The sequence below is a fragment of the Paramormyrops kingsleyae genome, chromosome 3, assembly GCF_048594095.1.
Source record: "Paramormyrops kingsleyae isolate MSU_618 chromosome 3, PKINGS_0.4, whole genome shotgun sequence".
NCBI lineage: Eukaryota > Metazoa > Chordata > Actinopteri > Osteoglossiformes > Mormyridae > Paramormyrops > Paramormyrops kingsleyae.
In genome coordinates this window covers 18180787-18196645 of record NC_132799.1, presented here as the reverse complement: position 1 = coordinate 18196645, position 15859 = coordinate 18180787, and the positions used below count along the sequence as shown (strand labels likewise).

The following is a 15859-nucleotide window of genomic DNA, read 5'->3' as shown; positions in this document are numbered from 1 at the left end:
GTGAAAACTTGCCTGTCTTAGTTTTGATTAGAGTTTGCTTTTGTGCCTTGGCTAGTTTGGTCTGCTCACTTGGTCAGTTCTACAGGTCACTGCACCTCTGTGCGGGTAATTCTCCATTTTCCACTAATACTGATTTCTGGTATTAATTATAGGTCTAAAACTTAATATCCTGTTAATTTAGCCAGAGCTATTCCACATTATCTGTTTTATTATAGAGGTGCTATCAGGGGGCATGCAATAAAAAAATACTAATTTGTGGCAGTTTAAACCTACATTGAACCTGCTGCAGTTCCCGGCTTTTCAGGGAAGTCGGTATGTTTTGAATTGAAACCGGTGAGAGTGCAATGTGCGCCAGTTATTCATTTCTACCCTATCATCCCGTTGACCAAACAATTTTGGAAATGATATCATTGTTTAAATAGGCAATGTGCGCTTTATCAATGTCATTATCTTTGTCGGCACCGACAATCACAGATGTCAAATATTTTGTTCTGTGGTTGTTATTTGTATTGTTCTTTTCACTTAGAAAAAAGAACGAAACGTATTTGATTTTCCGTTCTTGTAACGAAAAGAACTCCTCGAACCCCCTTTTACCGATTTACCGGTAAGGCTTTGTGAGGCGAGGTGGGGCCGGGTGCTGGTGAACCGCTAGGATGGGAACGGGTCGCCAGGTTAGAACACTGGCACGGAGGGAGGTGGGGAAAGGAGAGATGATCGGAGGGGAGGAGGCGGCCGCTCACAGTGTTTATTTGGGTGATGTAAGTGAAAGAACATCGGTGCGTCAGTAATATAGCAACAGTTTTAATTGCTGTTTTTTGTGCCATTCCTTGCTCCTCGGCACTTATGCAGTCTTTACCATGTTGAAAACTACTTTGCTCTCATGGCAATTTCATGCGCGGGGAATCCACAACTTCACCTGCGTTTGGGACACAATTGCCACTGTTTGGGGCATCTAGCAGGCAGGCGCCTAGACTGGATCCAGCTCCGATGGACATGCCAGCCAGCTGGGCTGCAGGCTCTCATTTCCTTGGCGATATGCGCGTTTCCTTCCTGAACTCAACGAGGAACCCGCCGACTGCGTCCTCCAAAACCAGCCTGCTCATGGAGGTGCTGATCGTGCTCATGTGCCTCGGCGCTGTCACTGGTGCGTAGGTGAAACCTAGTGCTGTTTAATAATATTAATACTATAGTCTTTCTGTCTTGCTTCGTTATCCTGATCGCTCATATTTAATAGAAAAAAATGTGGCCCAATTATCTCACCACTGGACCTAAAAACACTACAAAACCCGACACATAACTAATCACTGTGATTTTTCTATAAAGTGAATTAAGCTAAGCTGTCAGTTTTATATTTGAAAGGAAATATTACTTTCAGGTTATTAATTATTTGGTTTATAGTTTTAATTAACCGAATGTATGCATTTATCTATGAGTGTGTGTGTATATATATATATATATATATATATGTGTGTGTACTGTATATATATATATGTATGTAGATGCTAAAAAAGTGTGTTGTCAGAGGGGGCGGATATTTAATTAATTGCTTCTGTTCAGGTAACATTCTTGTCATCGTGATCGTGGCTGCCACCAAGACCTTCCACTCGGTAACATCGGTGCTTATAATTAACCTCGCTATCAGCGACTTCCTCGTTGGCATTGGCGTCATGCCCTTTGTGGCGGTGTCTGTTATGAACAGCGGCTGGGTCAGCTGTACCGTAAGTGTGAAATTACGGCAATATAATTTTCTGCACTTTTATCATTGTGATATGTGTGCCCCGATACTAAAAAGAATAACCGGTCTATACAAACAAACTACAAATCTGTCTGGGGCTTTAGTATAACCCGCTGTCTGTCAAACGGCTGAAGTGTTAAAAATTGAGGACTTAAGTTGGAATTAGGCATGTTTAGTGGTTAAGCAGCTAATATTGTATATAGAATGGAATAGCTACTAAATTTATTGTCGTTCAGAACATACACCGGTTAGTGCACATCAGAAATTACGTTGCATTGACTCACCATCGGCCTGGCAGAGTGTATTAATACTAAAAATCTTAAACTTTAAAAATATAAAATCTAAACAGAAAATCGAATATAAACTGAATACTAATATTAGATTTTCAGTAATCGTTAAGGATGTTCCATGAGGAAGGCCCTTAACCTGAATGTCCCCAGTAAAGTATGGAGCGTTATTAGGGGGTGAATATAAGTTGCCTCCAGAAAAAAAAAAAACTATTGTTGCCTCATCAAGTGGTAGCATATTACATAGATAGTTACTAGCACTGAACCTGTGTGCTGGGTTTTTTTGTTGTGAATAGTGTGGGTTTCTGCCTCCTCCAGGACCTGTGTCTGTACGTAGGGTACACCTCTTCCGTTTACTGTACGGCTTCGGTGCTCACGTTGGCCGCCATCGCCCTCGACCGCTACTACTCCATCGTGGACTGCCTGAGGTACAGCTCGAAGTGTACCGTCTGGCGGACGGGCTCGGCGGTGGTGTGGATCTGGCTGCAGGCCATGCTCACCAGCTGCCCGCCCCTACTTGGCTGGAGCAGCGTGGAATACGTGGCCCCCATGTACAGCTGCGCCGTCAACTGGTCCAGCAGCCCTAGTTACACCACCTTCATGGCCGCCCTCTCCTTCCTGGTACCGGCCGCCGTCATCCTCTTCTGCTACGTGAAGATTGTCAAGGTCGCCCGCTGTCACGCTCGCAGGATCCACGACCTGGAAGACCACCTACAGCGTAGCTGCAGGCTCCGGGCCCCGACATGCCCCACGGACCCGTGCCAGGAGGCCCCCAGTACCTCCAGGCTGGTGTACTACCTGAGTGGGCGGTTCGTCTCCGAGGCCCCCGTGGATGGGAGTGCTTTGGGGGCAGTTCTTCCAGATGCTGCCGCTGGTCCCCAGTCCTGCCCCAGCACCTCCAGCCAATCAGGGGGACGACGCTTGCCATCTCTCCTTGCGCACCTCCAGAGCAGCGGCCAGCATCAGCACCACAGCTCCAACCCCCACCATGGGATTGTGCGCCTCCTGCTGGTCATTTCTGCTTTCCTTCTCTGCTGGACACCCTACATCGGAGTAGCACTTGTGCAGGCCATAGAGACTGCCCTGTCCCGCCGCACTAGCCTGGTCCCACCTTCAGCAGTCACCTTCTCCTATTGGCTGGTTCTGTTCAACTCCGACATTAACCCCCTGCTGTATGCACTGCTCAGCCAGCGCTTCCAGGGGGCGCTCAGGAGTCTCAGGCGCAAGCTGCGAGCCAGGCTAGGAGACGCTGTACTGAGTGGAGGTGGGAGACATGCTGGGATGGAGGATGAAGGGCTTGGCTGTCGAGCACCATGTACCTTAACGATCCCGCATTTTCGGTCTCAACAGAGTCACCAAAGCGCTACTTCAGAAAGGACAACCTGCCGCTCCTCTGTTTTCTCTCTGGAGTCTGACATCCCCAATGCTTACAGAGAACACTTGGGCAGCATCTTCTTGCCGCACAGCTCTTCTTCATCTTGCTCCTCCTCCTCCTCCTCCTCCTCCCCCCCTTGCTCTGCATGGCAGGACAGCAATGGAGAATGTGCCTGTGGGAAAATTGAGCGGCTGCAGGTGCCCTCCCATCCACAAGAGGGAAACAGACTGCCCTCCGCAGTGGCGACACTGGATAGGCAGGCGACATTCTTTTACGGGGAAATCACTGTAAGGGTGGAGCATGACGTGTGCTGAGATCCTTTGAGGTACTGACAGCATGAGCTCCGCATCTTTGTAGGCAGAATATGTATATTACTCTTTAACAAGCATAGGTTAGTTTGTCATTTTCTAGCATTTTTGTGTGGTAAACCATGAAATGGGGTTTGATTAGTGACAACAGATTGTTTTTCCCCATCATAAAGGCATTCGATGCATTACGGTTGGGTAATCACCATCCAGTGAAACACGAGTACCGATATAAAACTGATCCCTCACTGTCAATACTCTGCCAATGAATTTAAATAACTGTGTGGGGAGCTGAGACCTTTTCACACTTAATAGTTTCAGTACTGACTTTTAGATACTAGACTTCTTCCAGAGGCCCTGGACTACTGTGTTCAAAACCTGATCTTTCCTCTTGTGTTAGGCCTACTATTTCCCTCATTTTTGAGGTGATTAAAAAGATTAGGGAGTACTAGCAGGCTTGGGGAGTAACGGACTACAGTGTGTTACGTAATCTGGATACAAAAATAAATGACTGTATTTCATTACAGGTACTGAGAAAAAGAAGCGTAATCAGATTACAGTTACTTTTGTAATAAATCAGGATTATTTCTAGATTACATTATAATAAATCTGAAAACGAAGAACAGATTTCTGATGCGTTTATAAAGAATGCGAAGCAGATGGCGCCGTTTTCTGCATAAACAGCGCCTCTCGCCATAGATGGCCTCTCACGAGATTTGTTCTCAATGTTGTACTCAATCTCTCGTACCTGCGGTGTAAGTCCCCCCTACCTGTGGCTGGCTCCAGGCTCCCTTCTCTATTACTGCTCTCTTTCCTGATTTTTGTTCCACACTCCATTTGAGTAGAGCTACGCTGCTGTACCAGACGGATGCCCATCAAAAAAAAAACTTTTAAATGAAGCTGGACAGGCAAAGAGGCCGCCAGCATTTCAGTAGTACTTATTACAAATGAACACAATAGTGTGCAGTACTTCAGTTTAATTTGTATAGCCCAAATCACATGAATTCAGCTTTATTTGTAGAGTCCCAAATCACATGAATTCAGCTTTATTTTTAGAGTCCCAAATCACATGGACAACACGTACATATAATACTGTCTGTTGTTGCATCCTCACGTAGGATAATTTCCTCATTGCTGTTATTAAGGGTCTAAAGTACGTAGTGTTATGAAACACTATTGTTTTTGTTAGGATTCTTATTCTTATTGTTTTATTATTAGGCCAAACTGCGTTCCGTTGTACGAGTAGTGGTATTTGTTCTTTACTAGGGAAAAATGTGGAGACGTATTCCGACTCCCGGCTTTTACCCCAATGGCGTTCCATAATAATGTGTATATGTATCATATATAATTTATTATATTTATTTATATATAATTTATATATATTAACACATGTTCCGTTGGCTAATAAAAAGATGATCTTTTTGACATTTCTTTACTCTTGTCTTTAGTTAGCATTAATGTAATCCAAAAGTAACTAAAAGTAATTTGTTACATTACTTTTATTTTGAGATGCTTAGATTATATTATTGATTACACTTTTCAACAAGTAATTAATAACGGTACCGGATTACATTTTTAAAGTAGCTTAACCCAACCATGAATATTAGTAACAACATATTTTTTATTTTTTTTTTAAGTTTAATTGCTGCCCTCTAATAATCATTTGTAAGTGCTAGTTGCTTGGACTGCATTTACGTTTCTCACAACTGGAAAAATCAGTTCCTGGAAGCTGGTTAAAGTGTTATTCTCTTAATTTCCATCCATCTGAAGTTTTTTTTTTGACTTTGGTCCATTTTGTTCATACCCTAGGCTGGTGGACCTAATAAAGTAGCCCTTTATGTCCTCTGTATGCAGGGGCATCTGTATGTCTTACTGTAGGTTACAGATTAAAACAAGTTTTCTGCTGCACATTTGGCATCGTTTGGCAGGCTAAATTATATAATTTGTATGGCTTGATCACAATCCCCGTATCCCAGCCTCATTTCCTTGTTCCCTTTCTTACTTTCTCAATGATGAATTCAAACCTGAAAGCATAGAAAGCTCCGTAGCTGTTTTTGTCCCGCTGTTCCCATGTACAAAGCTTCCAAACTCAATCCATACCGAAAATGTTTAATTTACATTTCAATGTGCCTGAAAACAACAGACGGCACAAAATAAACTGAAGTATAATTTATTCATTTACACGGTTTTTTTTTTTTCCTCAAATGTGATCTTACATTGCATTTCAGTGTAAAAACCATCATTCCTTACAAAGGTTTACAGTTACATCTAGCAATAATCCCAGAGGAATACAATATAATATTTTATTGCCATTGTAAAAAATGACAATGGGTGACAGCATTGATGTTTTCTATTGCAAAAAAAGGCGATAGAACCACACAGCCTGTGTCCCGCATGCTCTCATCTTTGAGTCCACGTTCCGTTCTGTTCAGGTAGCACCATATATATATATACTTCAGTATACTGACAGAGTGGTGTCTGCCCTAAGTTTCATCTGTTTATCTTGCATTCAAGTTAAACATGAAGACATGAATAGCTTTCAAACAAGCCTAAGTTGTGTATTTCCTAGGGCATCTGGTGTTCATGATATAGTCTGAATCAAAGTGGTGCTGCTCCCTGACAAGCTGGCAAAGCTGATTCTCTGGTAAATATGCAACTCTATACACTGTTGTAACAATACAGTATTGTAGGCTGGGCAAGTTACAGAATCACCTAATGTAAGCTGTATCTTCAGGGATTCGTTCTGTGTCAAAGGCTTTGCTGTTCTCCTGAAGCAGGAACTGGGGAACCTGGCATTTCGTGAGTGTTACTCAATCAAGGAGCTTCAGCAACTGAAACATGCTGAGGAAGATGACAGCAGCCCCCAAGACTATCAGTCAGCTGAGGCACCTGTGCTAGAATGAATGAATGGCAACACACAGAACAGTTTAGTAGTATGTGGTGCTTGGTGAAGAATTAGCAGCTTTTGCAGACAAGATGAAGAACTGCCCAGACCCAAGGCTGAGATGTATGTGTGAAGGAGAACACAGCTTAATGTGGATGGTCAGAGAAATAGTCATACATTCATGGCAGGGTGGATACCAAGGATCACAGTCACACACACACACACACCTCCCACACCCACTAATATCCCCATAAGTCCATCCCCCATCTGGATGTTACTCACTTGGATATGGCAATACCTATTCACAGTGTTCCAATTGCTCACTGTCTATGTACCAAAATATGTGGAATTGACACTAAGCATAAACTTTAAAAAGTATCTAAAAAGAAATCTTTTGAATGCTAATCACCCCCCCCCCCCCCCCAGGATTAAGCAGATAACTGCCATCCTGGCATTAAAGGCTTTAAATTCATAGTCATCTGCTGGGTGAATTATTGTAATATGCATTGACAATGAAATTAACTTGAGTCAGAACTCATAAATACCATCACAGTATGGACCCTCTGGTATGTGGCTATAGTTATTACTCAAAAAAAAACATTTTCGCAAAATCTGTGGTAGAGTAAGCAGTACAGTGAAAGAAGGCCTGTAGTTCCAGCTGTGGCAGAGGCTTAAGATGTGTGCACTCTTGCCAATTTTGCCTTTGCTTAGCTCACACACGGCATGCAAAGCAGGCATGGATTCGGCGTGACTGCTAAGCACGGTATGGCCAGCGGCAACGGTGAGGGGACGGGGGCTCTGGCCTGCTAGGGACTGTGCCCATGATGGTTCTCAGTGCCTCAGGGAAGCCTCACTCCCGGGAAACTGTCCCCAGCAGGCTGAACTTCCTGAACCTTCAACACATTCTCGGTCTTAAGTAGCTCTCTTTCGTGTGTGAAATCTTCCTCAATCATGTCTGCTCCCACCCAGAGATGTATTAAGGCGGTACCAAAAATATATACAGTGCAGTGAGGACAGGTATAGACCATTAAATTTCACCACAGTATAAGCTAAAATTCAATAAATGTCTCCACCAATGGCAAGTTTCTTTGGATGAGTATAAGAATTTTCCTCATTGGCTGGTGACCTGGTATGCAAATATCTTCAAGCCAACCATTATCCCTGTTTGAGCAACTGATTTTGGAATGATGTCGCTGTTATGGTTCTTGGCTGGGCTTCCAGAAACGGGTAAGTGATGCAAAAGGTCCTTCCAAAGAATGGATAAATAGTGATGGAGCTGAATGGGAAAGGGTAGAGTGAGGCAAGAAGAAAATATGTATTTAAAACCCATGCAAACTACTGTACACTTTGAAGTAATTATGGACTGCTGTACTTCATATAAAACATTAAAAATTATATTTTTGACTTTGAGTTCAAATTATAAACTATAATACCTGTGCTTTTTTTGCTTCCTTTTGGTAGAGCAGAAAAATAGGAGCTTCTTCCCCATCGGTAAATGAATGGTTGAGTGCACAACTGGCTGAATTTTAAAAGGTGAGCGGCTTGCCAGGCAGGATTGGTCTGGCCGGCGTTCAGAGGCGGGCTCAACATGTCAGTGTGTGAATGTCGACATGGACGTCCGGGCCCTGCGACTCCAGTTGAGTCCCCCACAGGCGCCTGCCTCTCCGGCACCCTCGACGGCCTCCTCCTTCTTGCGCAGCTTGGAGCTGAGCTGGATCAAGCACTGGTCCCAGTCCTCGGGCAGCAGCAGCATTAGGAAGCCCAGGCAGATGATGAAGACAGCTATGAGGCGCACCGTGTTGAACTGGATCTCACAGGTGTACAGATCCACCACTGTGGGCAAGAAAAACGTATGCAGGGTACACTCATTAGTGCACACCTCACTGGTAAAGACCCTTTAACCCAGTTCACTCATGCAGAACAGGTCAATAAATAATGCAAGGGGCTTCTTAATACCACTCCTTGGGGATGGTACACCCCCAGCCCCCAAATGACTCATCTGGTCTCTGTGCCAGATTTAAGTACTCAGAATCAGTTTACACAGAGCTGGGAAACCTACTGGATGTAGCCAAGTCCAAAGAGCAAAGGGCACATTCCTTACTCTGTCCAGCTGGCTAGGTAAATAAATATTAGTCATGATGCAGTCAAAAGCCAAATTCAGCGCCTTGAGTATTTTCAAAACACAACATACTCACATTGTTACGTCTAAGAATGCAGTCTGTCATTAGCTGCTTTCGACATCGTTAAATTACGAACAGAGCAGGTTGTATGTCTCCTGATTCAGTAGATATATTACGCTACTTCCTAACATTTTTGTGTGTCCCTGAGCAAATCATTATGGGAAATACACAGTGTTTAATTTAAATAAAGCTTCATAGGAAACATGCAGAAAATTGCCTTTATTTTTCCTGATAAAATACATAAATACCAAATAGATAGAATAGATATCAAAAACATCAGGAAATGTACCAAAATAGTGAAGGTGGATGATTCTGATCCCCCCAAAGCTACTACTGACATTAACTGTAGTGTATTGTATTTAATAAGCATATTGCACAGTGGAAAACCAACAAGGTGAAGACAAGGAGACAAAGGGCCCTATTCAGCCATGCACATAACTGCTCTCTTTTTTCACTTTGCAGTAATATCACTTACAGATGACCATGGAATTTCTAGCAAGGAAGAAATTTCACAAACTGACTTATTGCTAAGGTGGCATCCTATGACAGAATCAGGCTTGAATTCACTGAGCTCTTTAGAATGACCCATTCTTTCACAAATGTTTGTAAACCAGACAGTATGGTCTGAATGAAACACCCGAATTCAATGATTAAGAGATGTGTCCCCATACTTCTGCCCATATAGTATATTGATTCGTTCTTAAACATGATATGAGTTATTCTTGCAAACTGGTAGCTGTGGCTCACTACGCCCGACTAATTTGCTGTATTTTCTGATCCCACTAGATGGTGCTGTCCTGACTCTTGGCAATCGACAAGTTAGCAAGTTTGGCATGTTCGGCTGAAGTGTTTACTAGGCAATTCTTGTGAGGCTTCCAAGACCCATAGGAGATGTTTATGATATAATTTACTACTGTATTATTATTATTCCTTATTTAAAATGCATGGAATTACATTGTTGGTCACTGGTATCCTCTCCTGAAGCCAACACCTTCTCGTGGTGGAAGGGTTTGCGTGTTCCAATGATCCCAGGAGCTAAGTTGCCCGGGGCTTTATGACCCTGGTAGGGTCGCCCAAGGCAAACAGGTTCTGGGTGAGGAACCAGACAAAGTGCGGCTCATTAGCCCCCTGATAGTGACTAACAACACAGATTCACATTTTCCCTAGCCCAGATGCGGGTCACCGCCCCTAGAGCCAGCCCTGGGGGTGGGGCTCGATGGTGAGCGCCTGGTGGCCCATGGGGCCTGGTTGGGCACAGCCCGAAGAAGGCACGAGGGTCCCCCCCTCCAATGGGTTCACCAACTGTAGGAGGGGCCATAGGGGTCGGGTGCAATGTGAGTTGGGCAGTGGCCAAAGGTGGGGACCTTGGCGCTGCGATCCTCGGCTGCAGAAGCTGGCTCTAGGGACATGGAATGACGGGGAAGGAGCCTGAGCTGGTGCGCAAGGTTGTGAGGTTCTGACTAGATATAGTCGGGCTCACCTCGATGCACGGCTTGGGCTCCTTGAGGGGGGTTGGACGCTGTTCCACTCTGGAGTTGCTCGCGGGGAGAGGCGCTGAGCAGGGTGGGCATACTTACGCCTGTACATTGGGGATTAGCGCAGTGGACGAGAGGGTAGCCTCCCTTCGCCTTCGGGTGGGGGGACGGGTCCTGACTGTTTTTTACGCTTATGCGCGCAGACCAGAATATCCACCCTTTTTGGAGTCCTTGGAAGGGGTGTTGGAGAGTGCTTCTCCTGGGGACTTGTTTTGCTGGGGGACTTCAATGCTCACGTGGGCAATGACAGTGAGACCTGGAGGGGCGTGACTGGGAGGAACAGCCTCCCCGATCTGAACCAAAGTGGTGTTTTGTTATCGGACGTCTGTGCTCGTCACGGATTGTCCATAATGAACATCATGTTCAAACATAAGGGTGTCCATATGTACACTTGGCACCAGGACACCCTAGCCCGTAGTTCAATGATCGACTTTGTGGTCGTGTCATCGGACTTGCGGCCCAATGTATTGGACACTTGGGTGAGGAGAGGGGCAGAGCTGTCAACCGATCACCACCTGGTGGTGGGTTGGCTCCGTTGGTGGGGGAGGAAGCCGGTCAGGCCTGGGGAAGACCCAGGACACACTGGAAAGACTATGATTCTCAGCTGGCCTGGAAATGTCTCGGGATTCCCCCGGAGGAGCTGTACGAAGTGACCGGGGAGAGGGAAGTCTGGGTTTCCCTGCTTAGACTGCTGCCCGGTAGAAGATGGACAGATGAATGGATGGATGGTCAACAGTATCATTGTTTTTATCATTTAATTCATTTTGTTTGGAGTGAGTCATTTTGCCCTAGCCCTATTTCCCTTATTGTTTATTTTAGTACATGATTTTAGTGACTGTGAGGTTTTTTCAGGAATGCATTACTCACGTTATAGCAGGCCTGATTGTAACTAGATATATGTCTATACATCATATGCGCAAAATGGAAAAAAACAAGCTTGCAATTCCTAAAAAAATGCATAAAAATTGCACCATTGCTTTCGTCATTTTAGACAGCGAATCACAGACTTGCGGATCATGGTTTCAAGTGTCAATATATGTAGCCTAGTCAGTGTCCACGGGATTGCGCGGATATCTTGGATGATTTAATCCAGCTTGGTTAATCTGTTTTGCCAATGGTATTGAAGAACCGAAATAGCTGGATAACTGTATCCACGATTAGACGATCCTGGATGATTCTTTTGATCTTGGATATTTTAAACCATGTATTATGAAGAATATCCCCCTGATGCTGCTTCTTGGGGTTCCCCCCCCCCCCCCCCAGTGCAAAGACATGCCAAGGTGAATTGGCGTTACTAAATTGTGTGTGCCCTGCGATGGGTTGGTGCTCCATCCTGAGGAGAACCCACTCAAGGAAGCTGAAGAAAATAGAAATGGCAGCAGACGATGCGGGGGAACTTACTGGCGTTAACAGGGACACTAAGGACGATTCCCAGGGAAATCAGCGTGGGGTTAGTTACTGCAATGCCGAAGTTTACCAGGATGTTAAATGCTAAAGGGGGGTAAAAAAAACACACACACACAATAAAACCTTAACAACGTGACGTTGGGGAGGTAATTTACTGTGGCATTTAAGGCGTACAAGAAATACTCTCAAACATGCCTAAAAAATTCACAGTTAAGGAGTTTACTGGCATCATTGAGTTAAAAGAAAGTAGCTACAGTAACCTCTTGTTGTTGCAGCTTTATGTAAAAAAAAAAATTACTGACACAATGTTTATACATAATATCAATTACAAGTTCATGTACTGATATAAATGCAGTATGGACTCATATTGTTTCCAGTAATGCTGGTGATCAGTCAGATTTTAGCCAGTAGGATATCCAGTGGTGGGTAAGTTAGTGATGCTAACTTTTTTGTTAGGGGATAAGCGTTTCTGATGACTGAAAACTTTTAGCAGACCAATTAATTTCCGTTAAATTTAGTTTTGCTATCTGTGAATCCACTAACATTTTTCTGCAAGTAAATAAAGTTTAACGGTCAAAAACATTTGTAAATCCTAAAATTGCACATGTGTGTTCCTGTCTGTTGTGAGTGCGTCTGCAGCAGCCTATCTGGCAGGCTGTATGCTGACTACAATGAGTACAAGACAAGATTAGTCAATATATTCAGCCCAGATGACAAGTTACGTGAACAAAGATGAAGTCCATTTAAACTGAGGTACCCTGAACTAAGCAGAGAACTGGGGCCTGTATCACAAAGCTGGATTTCTTGCTTGGTCACACCATCTTTTGTTTGCTTATATTCAGCCCAGACCACCTCAAATATGATAAATTGTCCAGATAAGAAAAAAGTTCTGCTTCAGCCCCTGGTTATTTTCCTTTATTTTTTGGGTTCTGATTAGGTGCTATAGTAAGACTACTAGACGAGCTGTGACCCTCCTTTCTAGTTCTGGGTAATCCTCCATGTTTGTAGTCCCCAAGTGGCTTCACTGAGGGCAAAATGAGGGCATGAGCCAGTTGCAGAATAGAACTTCTCTGACAGAAACGCTTATATGTCGCAAATGAAATATCATTGAAGGAGAACATATTCCAGGGACTCCATGCCAATTAGGCATGTCCAAAATATCCCCAGGTAATCACTCTAACCCTAAATTGCTATACAGGTTAGAATTTCAGCTCTCCAGGTATGTTTCTAAGGGTTTCAGAGTCTCAAACCAAACCACGGTTAGCGGCTATCATTAGCTTCTGCTGATTTTTTTAGCGGTTCATTGGTTTATCAATTTAAACTTGAGAGTTAGCGGATTTGCTATCTCAAAGCTAACTTTTCCATTAGCTGTGCCCACCACTGTCCTTATCTGATGGATGTTTTACCCCACACATTACTGCAATAAAACAATATATCTATTGTTTCTGCTGAACAACCACTCACCTAAAAGCAAGCCTGCCACCCCACACAGGAAGCCCCAGGGGATGTTGTCTGGTGAGCCAAAGTACTCCACATGTGTGAAGTAGAGGATGACAGGGATGAAGCTTATGAATACGAAGTTGGCCCCGCCCACAATGGTCAGAAAGAGCGCTGCCTCTCCAAACTTGGCACTGCCCAAAACCAGCTTGAAGAGCACCTGGGGGAAAATGGAGACCTTCATAAACCAATCCATTGGTTGACGCATGCCTGATGGATAGCTGGCTGAGGGTGAGACCTGGCAAACATCTTCTGCCTCTCTGCCATTCTTTTAATTAGATGTTAATGATCTCAAGCTGAAAGTATAGTGTGGCTCAGTCATGATGTACACCCTCCTCAGTATCAATCCATCTGGGGGGTGGATAGGAACTGTGAGTTGTTGACAACCACAATCAATGCGGTTTAATTGATCAAAGCTGTGTTCTGCCAACGTTGCACATGCTGATATCCAAGCACAGTTATTCACATTACAATGTCTTTCAATTGAATTATTAAGGAACCTATAGTGACAACACTTTACTTAAAGCTGTCATCTATAATGCATTATAGATAACTTCATAATGCATTATAATGGTTGGTATAAGAATTAATAAAGCATTATAGCATCTTCCATTGACAGTCATAAAGCATTAAAGTGTTGATTATAACACTTCATAAGCTCCAGTGAAGCTCTAACTTATAGTGCACTATAGATACCTCTTTAATGAAGCATAATGGACCGTATAAGAATTAAAGATGCTTTGCACTGCACTATGAATGACTGCTTCATAAAGTATTCATAATGCATAATGAACATGTTTTTAATGTGTTATGCTTTTTTATAAATATTTATAGCCATGCTTATAATGCTTTATGAATGCATAGTACATTGTGAATGTGTTCATAGATTCATAGACATGGCATTCATAGAAAGTGTTACCACTATAGTTTTATTTTTTCAACATATTAAAATCTGCTAAAGCACCAGGACAAAACCAAACATTTCTTTGATGAAATGTTATCTGCACTGGAGCCTGAACAGATAGATAGCACACCTAAGCAGACGCATGGTACCCGACAGCCTGGTTTAAGTATTTCCAGAATCCCCAGCATTCATCAGACTGTAAATTGTGTGGATTACATGAGCAGCCCTGCTGTCCGCTCACCTTGTACAGCGCTGACATCGAGGCAGAGGACACCACCAGGGTGATGCCAATGACGGAGTGGCTGTGGAACCCGTCGGCGTACGTCATCATCACAATGCCAGCGATGGCCAAGATGGCTGCCACAATCTGCGCAGAGGAACAGGAAGCGTCTTAGTTTGGCAGGAGAAAGAGATCGGAGCACAAACGACCCCAGATGGCTTCATCCCTCTCAGCGCCACGTCATTTCCCCTTGAGCTAATAGCTGCCAGGTTGCTGGAGTGCTGTTCAACTTCTTCCCGTTTGATTGAGGTTCCAGAGACCAAAAGATTGTAGGCTAGTACGTCAGCATATAAACAGTAAACTGACTTGAAGCATAGTAACATGGTCTAATTGGGATTACATAGGTATCCTGGCTGACACATTACGGCAAGTGCCACCTGTGGTCCTGAAGAAAAGTGTTTGCAGCTGGGTTATATAAGACAGCAAGAGCAACACAAACGGCTGAAGTATGGCTGGAGCCAAGTGGCCACATGAGCTGATGTAATGCTAACTCCCCCAGCCGGTCCATAAGGGGGTTCAAATTCTGTGCCACTAATACACGTGAAGAAGGTGTTGTTACTTTGAGATTCTCACAGTATCACTTTTAACACACGTGTTAATAATGAGTAACAATGTCTAATGATAGAAATGTGTAAATCCCTCCTCTTCCCCCCCCAAAAAAATGATTTCAAGTGAGAAATGGGGGAAGGGGCAAAAACAGGGGGAGTTTCCAGTAACTGATTGTCATGTAACAGGTACAGATGGCATGATCAGCATGGCTTACTACTGAGCTAAATGAACGCAATTTTACGACGCCCTCCGCTGCCACATCTGAAACCTCCCACCCGCTCTGTAGGCCAATGGCAACCAGATGCACACCAGCTTGCTCTCACCTCCAGTAAAGAGAATTTCCCCATGGGGATCAATAAAGTATCCATTAAAGTGTCAGTTAATACTTTGTGACAATATGGTATTGCCTTAGATCCAACTAAATTTTGGGTCATTCCATGTCAAATCATCACACTTTCAGACCTCATCGTCACGGATTTTAACGGAACTTGGCAAACTCAGTTGGTCACATGAGTAACTCATGCAACTGAAATTGGGCATGTTTTGGATCAATATTGAGGGAGATTTAAGTGAACAAAGTTTCAACTTTTTTTTTGGGGGGGGGGGGGGGGGGGCTATGACTTTGACTGAATATATTTACCTTAATGTAAGCTGCACAGAAGTGGTCCTTATACTGGACATACACAATCCTCAGGGACAAAAATAAACAAATTAGATGGGCTTTTAGGCTACTAGGGCAAGGAAAGCATTTCAACATTGGTGTAATAATGCATAAGTTACATACAAGCAGTACTGTTTAAAGGGAAGGTGGGAATGTAAGAACATAAGCAATTGCTATACTCTCAATTTATAGTGCATCAGAGCCTTTGATGCAGCTTTTGTGTTTGCTTGAAATTGTGTATGCCTGCCCTGCTGTTGTCA

The 15859-nt window shown here is 43.8% G+C and overlaps 2 protein-coding genes across 4 annotated transcripts in view; one reads left to right on the top strand and one right to left on the bottom strand.

The window, feature by feature from the left end:
- Window positions 1–78: 78 nt before the first annotated feature.
- On the top strand, window positions 79–5011 carry LOC111853433 (5-hydroxytryptamine receptor 1D). Its single transcript, XM_023830280.2, has 3 exons — window positions 79–1144; window positions 1558–1718; window positions 2341–5011. The coding sequence occupies exons 1-3, from the start codon at window positions 892–894 to the stop codon at window positions 3709–3711; spliced, it is 1785 nt and encodes a 594-aa protein (XP_023686048.2). The 5' UTR covers window positions 79–891; the 3' UTR covers window positions 3712–5011.
- An 880-nt stretch (window positions 5012–5891) lies between these two features.
- Window positions 5892–15859, bottom strand: part of slc35f3b (solute carrier family 35 member F3b) — a 61931-nt gene continuing 51963 nt past the window's right edge. For 2 of the 3 annotated variants that reach the window (XM_023830250.2, XM_023830251.2), the window contains 4 exons: window positions 14351–14476; window positions 13173–13365; window positions 11703–11792; window positions 5892–8419 (listed from right to left, as the gene is read on the bottom strand). In XM_023830250.2, the coding sequence (XP_023686018.1) occupies window positions 8178–8419; window positions 11703–11792; window positions 13173–13365; window positions 14351–14476 (651 nt within the window). In that variant the 3' untranslated portion in view covers window positions 5892–8177. The remainder of the gene's footprint in view (window positions 8420–11702; window positions 11793–13172; window positions 13366–14350; window positions 14477–15859) is intronic. The other variant, XR_002840454.2, reaches the window with a different exon arrangement.

What these genes read in the sequence shown, in the direction of transcription:
- LOC111853433 (XM_023830280.2), top strand. Translation starts at nt 892, where the DNA reads ATGCGCGGGGAATCCACAACTTCACCTGCGTTTGGGACACAATTGCCA. An exon ending in GTGCCTCGGCGCTGTCACTG is followed by an intron (nt 1,145 to 1,557) that starts GTGCGTAGGTGA and finishes GCTTCTGTTCAG; the next exon opens with GTAACATTCTTGTCATCGTG. An exon ending in GCGGCTGGGTCAGCTGTACC is followed by an intron (nt 1,719 to 2,340) that starts GTAAGTGTGAAA and finishes TGCCTCCTCCAG; the next exon opens with GACCTGTGTCTGTACGTAGG.